This window comes from Rhodamnia argentea, chromosome 5 (genome assembly GCF_020921035.1).
Source record: "Rhodamnia argentea isolate NSW1041297 chromosome 5, ASM2092103v1, whole genome shotgun sequence".
NCBI classification, from domain to species: domain Eukaryota; kingdom Viridiplantae; phylum Streptophyta; class Magnoliopsida; order Myrtales; family Myrtaceae; genus Rhodamnia; species Rhodamnia argentea.
In genome coordinates this window covers 218,540-227,579 of record NC_063154.1, presented here as the reverse complement: position 1 = coordinate 227,579, position 9,040 = coordinate 218,540, and the positions used below count along the sequence as shown (strand labels likewise).

General features: G+C 39.7%; 1 protein-coding gene across 1 annotated transcript; it reads right to left on the bottom strand.

Annotated features, from left to right (window-relative positions):
* Positions 1-3,226: 3,226 nt before the first annotated feature.
* Positions 3,227-5,455, bottom strand: LOC115753069 (transcription factor MYB46-like). The gene is made up of 2 exons (XM_030691561.2): positions 5,026-5,455; positions 3,227-4,531 (listed from the first exon to the last, which is right to left on the bottom strand). The coding sequence occupies exons 1-2, from the start codon at positions 5,331-5,333 to the stop codon at positions 3,853-3,855; spliced, it is 987 nt and encodes a 328-aa protein (XP_030547421.1). The 5' UTR covers positions 5,334-5,455; the 3' UTR covers positions 3,227-3,852.
* Positions 5,456-9,040: the final 3,585 nt, after the last annotated feature.

The following is a 9,040-nucleotide window of genomic DNA, read 5'->3' as shown; positions in this document are numbered from 1 at the left end:
TGCTAAGGATTTGCTTTGTGCGGGAAAAATTATTTAAAAAGTCCTAAAACTATTGCAACTATCCCAATTCAGTTATAATTTTTTTTTGTCAATTATGTCTTTAACATTTTGCATTCGTGCCAATTCAATCATTCCGGTTAATTTTGATCAAAAATCGCTGACTTGCAATGACTAGCACTGACGTTGCCAAATTTTAATAATTTTTTGAATTATTTATTTATTTATTTTTATTTTTTATTTCCTTATCTTCTTCTTCTTCCAACCGGTCGTCAGCAAAGGCCACCGCCACTGCCAATCCTCCACCAAGCCCAACCCCTCCATGGTCACCACCGCCACCACCGCACGCATCGTCAACTTGCTGAAGGACTCCTCCAAGGTTGAAGAGGCCCTCAAGTGCGACCTCGAGGTGTGGGAGATGTTCAGCAAGAACTTCAATCGGCTCCACACCATGCTTGACCGGAACCTCGCCTTGGCCGAGCCAGCCTCACCGTTGCTGGGCGAGGCTCACCCTCGCTAGTGGCCAACGAGGGCGCGCTTCGCCTAATGCCGACGAGTTGTTGGCTCTCGTCTCTGGCCGATCGCCGAGGTCCGGTGACCAACTGGATAAAGAAGAAGATAGGGAAGAAAATAAATAAATGAAATCAAATAAAAAAACTCAAAAGATATTATTAAGAATTACCACGTCGGTCCGACAAAGATCACATCTGCATTTCCTAACCAAAATTGACTAGATTGACTAAATTGGAACAAGTGCAATAGGCTTATAACTGAACCGACAAAAAAAAAAAAATTGGACTGAATATTAGCACAATTGCAATAAATTTAGAACTTTTTTTGATAATTTTCCCTTTGGCAATTCTTATAAAAAAAAAATGCATGTGACATGGCGATACATTTTATGAAAGGATTATATAGAGCGGAGTTTTGAAAATTTAGCGATGATTGGACCAAAAAAAGACCGTGGACTTTATTGAACATTGAAGGAAAGTTCCAAAACTACCCTTGTCACTACCCATTTAGACTGTGACTTGGTCTAGAAGTAGACGCAGTCATGCATTATATACAACAAGGTGCATATATTTTAGGGGTAATTGGTGGAGGAGGTCCCCAGACTTTTTCTAATCATCCAATCCCTAAACCTTTTTTCAAGTGATTAGGTCCAAAATTTGATGTTTTTCGTTCGAGAATTGGTCCTTCCATCTAAATTATGGACAGAAATGATGACACAGCCATAAAGTCACCTTTAAATATTAGAGCTTTCTCACAAATATCGTATTGGCTATCATGTGGAGGCTTCTTGCCTCGTCTTTTTGAATTATTAACTACATTTGTAATGTTAAGGATGCCCCTAAACTGTTGTACATCATTTGCATTATAATACTTATATTTTACACCGAAAACAAAAATATTAACGTGACATTTAGAAAAAAATAATTAGAATAAGGAATATTGAGAAGCAAAAGAAATATTAAAAATTAGATAAAAGGTTATCTGGAAAGAATATTAATAGTAAGGAAATGGGAAATGCTTAAGTAACAGTCACCACCGTTGCTAGTGAAAGTAGACTTGTAGGCCACAAGATGTAATATAAAAAAAGGCAACCGGTTGCTCACATACCACACTGGTGCTATGCTAGCAGTTCAATTGAATGCCCACATACCACCGTTACTGATGGTGACCGTTCTCCTAGCACCACCCTGAGGAAATCTAACCCGGGTAACGCGAACGGGGCCAGATTTAGTTGTATGGTTATTCAACTATTGGCTTCCTGTTCAATGTCAACGAAGAAGTGCTGCACGGGACTCTCTCGATTTCGTAATATGGAGATAGAATAATGTGCCCACCCTTCAACAAGCATGAATGAGGCCTCAAATCCGCTCCTTTTCCGGCACATAACATCTCGGTTACGTCACAAGAAAACAATATCTTGTGAATCCTCTAATTCCAACGTCGACGTTCATCTTTCCCAATAGGAACATGTACTCATCACATTGCATGTTGATCAATCCAGTTCCTGACTAGGCATGCGGAAGAAAACTAGAATGAGATTGAAGCTGGTGAAGGAGCCAATCCAATTCTTGACCCGAAAGCGGGTCAAGCAAATGGTGATGGATATAGGCCGAATATCGCCGCCATTCAATAACGCCTCTCGGGTCTGTTTCAGCAGATACCGTAGAGAATCGACAGCGATGCAATAACAATTGATCTCCTTATTCTGATCCTCTCCTTCTACTTAGCTTCTGTGTGCCTTACTTTTTGGTTATTTATGGACAAGTCCTAGTAAATAAACATTGTGTGCAAGGAGGCCCCGGCAAGTTGGGGTTTGCGCAGCTAATCGTGGCCGGTGATTGTGCAACATGATATGTTCTGCTCCTCGAGGTGATGCTCCATTTTCGGGGATGAGTTTTTGGCCGGGCAATATACAATACAAATATAACTCCATTTGTCTATATTGAAGGACTATCATCTGGTATCCGCACATACTTTTTACATGTCCATTTGTATGCATTGGATTTGCGTCCTTAAATGTTCCGCCCATACTCTCTATATCTATCTCTCTTGGTGTGGAGCTGACATTTACGATTAGATTCATTTATTGTGAAGGGCGTTGACAATTTACTGCTATTATTAACAAGTTTAGATAATTGAGATAATAGGATACTAGATTCGAGAACATCACTTGCTGATTTCACTAGCTCATTCGATATATAACTTTTTCAGAAACAATTTTATCCCATGACGTCTAAAAGCGACGGAGATTAGGTTTGAGTAGGAGATTTATCTAGATCAGTTTCTATTTTACTTAGGTGTTATATCCGGTGTGTGACTCAGTACCCCTGGGTCTCGTGTTTGAATGGCGGTACCTACACTTCACTAGACTTTAGATAGATCGTAGTTGTTATTCGAGTGAGTTTCGAGTTAGGGTCTTCTTTTATTATTATTATTCTTATTTTTGTTGATTGAACATTTTATTAAGCTGCACTCGAGGGGTACAATATTGTCCCTGATTGTTCTAGGTTTACGTAGTAACAATGTCTATGGACGGAGCACCTTGTTACTAATTAGTTTATGGATGCGAAGTTGGTGTACATGGTGTTGAATGAAAAAAAATACTGTCATAAATCAATGGTAGAGGTATGTATGATTAAAAACTGTAAATTGGCGCCGCGTTATAAACATGTCTTTTCAAATTCATCGCAATTTTTTTCCTCCTCTATGAAAAAAGAAATATTCAAGCATTGTCACATTTCTCCGTAAGTAATTGCTGAAATTTGTGAATTGCCCTACAAGCATCTGTCTGTTGTTCGGTCAGTGAAGAGAGAGAGAGAGATGCTTAATTTGAAAGCTTTGTTTCCATGATGATGCCTTACATGAATCTCAACCTCCACGAATCCATGTTGGCATTATTTGCTTGCTTTACATGAATCTTGGTACAGTATTTCACCAAACTAAACTTTTATTCTGCCTTCCTACACATCTGGAGTAATATTCACATCCCTTCCCTACCAAGAAACCTTTCAAATGAAACTGATGTACAAGAAAACGAAAAATACGTGAGCTTGCTTTACCTCACAGTTGCAATTCAAGCTTCCGTTGCTGTGATCTCCAACATCCAAGACCTCTCATTGTACAGAATCTCGGTCCGCTGAGGGAATCATACACGAGAGAGGAAGAGACTTATTGTATGAAACAAATAGTAAAAACAGAAACTTCTCTAGTATGTGTGTGTGGGTGTAGTTCTTTCATTATTCTGTAAAAGGAAAATTGATGGGGTAGGTCGAGAGATGGAGAGAGAGGAAGGAGGAAGGGTTTTCTCTTATGGGGTGGGGGAAAAAGAAGGAAAATGGGGAGTTAGAAATCAAGAAAAGGGAAGGAGGGCAAATCATCCATCAGACCCTCCAAGTCCCATTCCCCGATTCTCAAGTTAGCTCCTTGCAAATTATTCCCAAAACCAGACATGTCGTCCTCCACTTTAAAACTAGCAGTAGTGGTATTGCTTAAGCAACTATCATTGTTGTTGGAGAAGCTGTTCTCTCCTTTCCCATCCATGCCGCAACCCATCGATCTGTAATTATTCCCCTCAGTGGTTGTTGTGCTACTGGCTAGTGGAGGAACGGAAAAATCACTTCCTAAAAGCCCCACTTTTGCATGCTCCAAATTCATATAACCTGAATTATCTCCCATACTGGCTTGTGCAATGCTCGAGGGGAAGGTGAAAAACTCTACTCCTTCCCATGTGTCACAGCGGTTGTTGAGTATAGGGAACGGATCGAACTGGTTTGGCGCGGACATATTGTCCATCGAGGGGAATGGTGGGGGCGATGAGTCCATGCACCTAGCTAAGACGTCATATTGTGCTTGAAAACTAGGCATAATCCCCGCAGCTATGTCTCGTGGATCGGATAACTCGCTGTCATTTGGCGAGGATGTAGCAGAGTTCATCTTTAGTCTCTTCTTCAGAGTAGAGTTCCAAAAATTCTTTATTTCATTATCGGTTCTTCCAGGAAGTCGTGCTGCGATCTGAGACCATCTGAATTTACAGCGACATGTGTAGTATGCATCAATGAAACAGTCATGAGAAATAATGAAATAGATTAGAAGTTCCAGAAATTTTCTTCAGTTCATGTTTGGACATTTCGTTTAGTTAACAGCGATATAATAGCTGGAGATGGTAGTAACAATGCTGGAAAGAAACTGATCATCATTTTAAATATTAAGTTGCAAAGTAAAGTTGGTTACTACATAATCCCATCCTAGGAATGAAAAAGAGGATGAGAATATTTCATCATTTATTTGTGGTTGTGACATGAAAAATAAGGGTGGCATGCAATGTAACTATATTCTTCTGGTTCAGATAATGCCAATGATTTTTAGCAGTTAAAAAAAAAATCTATACCAGTAATAATAAAATTCTACCATACGTTTAAGAAGTAATGTCCTAAAAGATATACCGTCACTAATTTTTAACATGCATCACGTTCGTTTACTGAGAGAGAGAGAGAGAGAGAGAGAGAGAGAGAGAACCTGTTGCCGAGAATGTTGTGCAAATGGACAATGAGCTCTTCCTCTTGGGGAGAGAAGGCACCTCGCTTTAGGTCGGGCCTCAAGTAATTAATCCAACGGAGACGACAACTCTTGCCGCATCTCTGTAAACCGGCATTCCGAGCAATGTCGCTCCAACACCCTTGTCCACTGGTCAACATATACCTCATCAGCTTCTCATCTTCCTCTGGTGACCACAAACCTTTCCTCAGCTTGTTATTATGAGGGTTGCTGCTCACTTTCTCTTTAATCCCCATTGCCATTCCCATGGTCTCACTGGGCTTCCTCATTGTTGGATCCAGCTATATCTTTCTTTTCCTTTCCTTCTTTTTAACTATCTTGATGGAGATGAGAGGAAGCTCTATATATCTATAGGAGGCATACATGGTGCCCTTTATTTGTTATGACACAGAGAGAGAGAGAGAGAGAGAGAGAGAGAGAAGAGGCTTTCAAGAGTGGCAATGGTGATGATGATGGCGACGGTTGTGGGGTTTGCTTAGAAATGGGATATTATGCTCTCTCATGATACTATTATCTAAGCTTTTATCATTGTTTAATTACCTGCATTCACCAGAAAGAGGGGTAGAGTAGAGACAATACGTCTGAGAGAATAACAAGATGTCACAGTCACGATTAACTGGCTGATGGGGGAAGTGAGATAGGTGTATAACATTGAGTGGATGATTGATGGGAAGAGTGGGAAAAACGGATTGGAGGGGGACCTTTTCTTGTTTCTGGGATGCATTATAATTTGGAAAGCGAAGTTTGGTCTTCTTGTCTTTGACTCAATCTTGTCCTTTTCGGCCTTCATTTTTCTTCACTCATAAGGTAATCATCTCTTTTGTGCCTCTCCCCGTGTGTGAGGCAAACTACCATTTTTTGCTTCCGCTTCACATTTATTCATTCTCTCTCTCCTCTCTTTCTCTCAAGGACAACAAGAGAGAGAGTGAAATTGCTTTTGGCTACCCTTACCTGTGATCATGAAGCCAAGTTTCATGTTCGACATTTGTTTGTATCCCTTTTGTATTGTTTGAAATGACAACCTAACATGCTTCAAAAGCACATTGAAGCAACTGTTAAGTGTATATTTATCTACAAAAGTAGAGAGAGGGAGGCAGGCTCTACAGATCTCATGATTCGATCCCCCTAAATCAAGTTGAAAGCATGTTCCAGAAATGGAACTCTTATGGAGGACCTTTTCTTGAATATTCTATTCGCTGCAGAAACATTTTTGGCATATAGTTGTCACTGCTCTTTGGAAAAATTACAACAACAGAAACGTACCGTAAGACGAATGTCATATATCAAATGCTGCTATCTCAAACTGCATTCATTCCTCTCTGCCAACAGGTCCATTTCTTGTTGACCTTTTCCGCTACGTATATGGGGTCCCTCGCAATTTTCAACCTAGTGTTTCAGTCTAGTCTCGCCATTTAAGCAGCATTACATAGTACTTCATTTACTGTTTACTTGGAAAAATTACCAAAAAAAGTCATAAACCTATGGAAAATTTTCAAAAAAAGGGCCTCAAGTGCCATCATTTTCTCAAATAAAGACCTAAAGTGGATCTTGTTTCAAATAAGGGCCTAAAGTGCCCTCATTGTCTCAAAGTATGGCCTGAAGTACATATTGTTTCAAATAAGGGCCTGAAGTGATTATATTAGTCTCAAAAAAGGATTTGAGTTACTTTAGTTAAGGACATTTTGGTAATTTACGGTTTCATTTTATTTTTTCTATTTTTCAAGAAATTTTGAAAAAAACTAAAACTAAAACTAAAAGGAAAAATAATAATAAACACAAGCGGGAGGACCGACCTCCCGCCTATGGCCACCGCCCCACCTACCCGGCTCCGATCTCGGCCAATGGCCATGGCCCTTAGCCGAACTTGGGTGAGGACTCGGAGGCCGGTCCTCTTCGAGGCGTTGGTGCCCCCGACGACCGGACCTCCCGCCCGTGTTCTTTCTTTCTTTTTTTTAACTTTCTATTTTTGTTTTTTGTTTTAATTTAATTTAACAAAAAATTAGATTAAATTTATATTTTTACAAAAATGCACTTGATCGGCCGGAAAATTTGGCCAATCGGCTAGTCGGCGAGGTCGGGCTCTTATTTAAAACAACCATAGCCACTTTAGGCTCTTCTTTGAGACAATAACGACACTTCGGACTCTTATTTGAAACAAAGTGCACTTGAGCTCCTTATTTGAGAAAATGAGAGCACTTAACGCCCTTTTTTGAAATTTTTCCTAAACCTATTGCAATTATGTCAATTCGGTCTTAAATTTTTTTTTTTTTTTGTTATCAATTGAGTCATCAACTTTTTGTATTTGTGTCAATTCAGTCCATCCGGCCAACTTTGACCCGCCGACATTAATGTGGACGCCACCCTGCAATGACGTGACAAGTGGCAATTTTTAATAATATTCTAATATTTTTTTGAAATTTCATTTATTTTTTTATTTTATTTCATTTTTTTTTCCCCTTCTTCTTTCAACCGATCATCGGATCGATGACCGGCTAGAGGCGAGGGCCAATAAGGTCGACGCTCGGCCTCGCCCAACCATGGCGAGGCTCGGCCTTGCAAGATGGGCAAGGCTCAACCTCACCGACCGGTGCTAACATGAAAATTTTTAATATTTTCTTTAAATTTTTATTTCTTTTTGCTTTTTTCTTTTCTTTCTTTTTTTTTCTTCTCCTTCTTCCTCTAGCGGTCGCTAGATCGACCACCGACTAGAAGCGAGGGTTAGTGAGGTCGAGCCCGCCGACCACCGGCAAGTTTCGACCTTGCCGGCCCTCGCCTATATCGGCAACCGGCCGGAGGAAGAAGGCAAAGAAAAAAATGAAAAAGAAATAAATATTATAACAATAAATTAAAAAATTATTAAAAATTATCGCATCAAGATCGGTCGGCCAAAATTGGCCGGATGGATTGAATTAGCACAAATGCAAAAGGTTTAAAACTCAATTGCAAAAATTAAAAAGTTTATGACTAAATTGGCACAATTACAATAAGTTTAGAACTTTTTTGATAATTTTCTCCGATCTAATCACCATCAATCAACTAAATTCCAAAGTTGCTCCACAAAATACCTAAATTGATTAAGACAGGTCCTTGAAGCAGCATCCAATGATTCTGACAGGTCGATGTAGAAGCTCGTATCGATTTATCAGGTACCCCTCCTCATTTCCTTTGATTTCCATGATTCCCATCTTTCACTGTGATATCCTTTTCTCACCTAATCTCTCCGTCGCTCATGCTAACAAGTTACAACATCATGGGAAGATGATTGAAAACGTCGAGTGAATGATAGTCAGCCCAAATCCTTACGGAGGAGGGTATATGGATGGATCCCCGGCTCCACTGATTGAGACGTCCTGAATTTACTGAGAAAAAGTGGAGGGGGAAACTCTCAAGCTACTCAAAAATTGTTTAGAATGCTCTGCTTTGTCCACAACTGTCCTGGAAAAATCTGAAGGTTCACGCTTATGAGCACGTTCCAAGCAATCTCTCTACTTGGCTAAGAAGACAAGAAATAAGACCCCCCCCTTTGGTGACACCTCGGAACCTGCATGCATTCTCCGAGGATGGATCGACCATGTAATTAACGAAAGGGATGCGTCAGCATTCTCGGATATCATGTGAATGCAATGGGCGCCTGACAATGCATTATTAAGAGCATATGCAATTGGCTTCTTTTGGCCAACATCGTCTCTCGACCGTGAGTATCCATCAATTAACAGTAACTAAGGGTTTGTCTTTTTGAGGAAAAGTGCTTAACCCGAATTGATTTTTCGTACTTTCATCCATTTGAGTCTCCAAAAAAATGAGTCAACAGAAAATACTTTTCGGCCAATGAAGATTTTGATGTATAAATTCGCGAAAGTGAATTCCTCAATTGGAAGATGTGCAAACAGTTTTCGGAATTCTCCACTTGAATTTTAAGATAGTTTATTTTATTCTTTTATTATATTATTTTTTTAATGTTTCATTTTTTTAATCT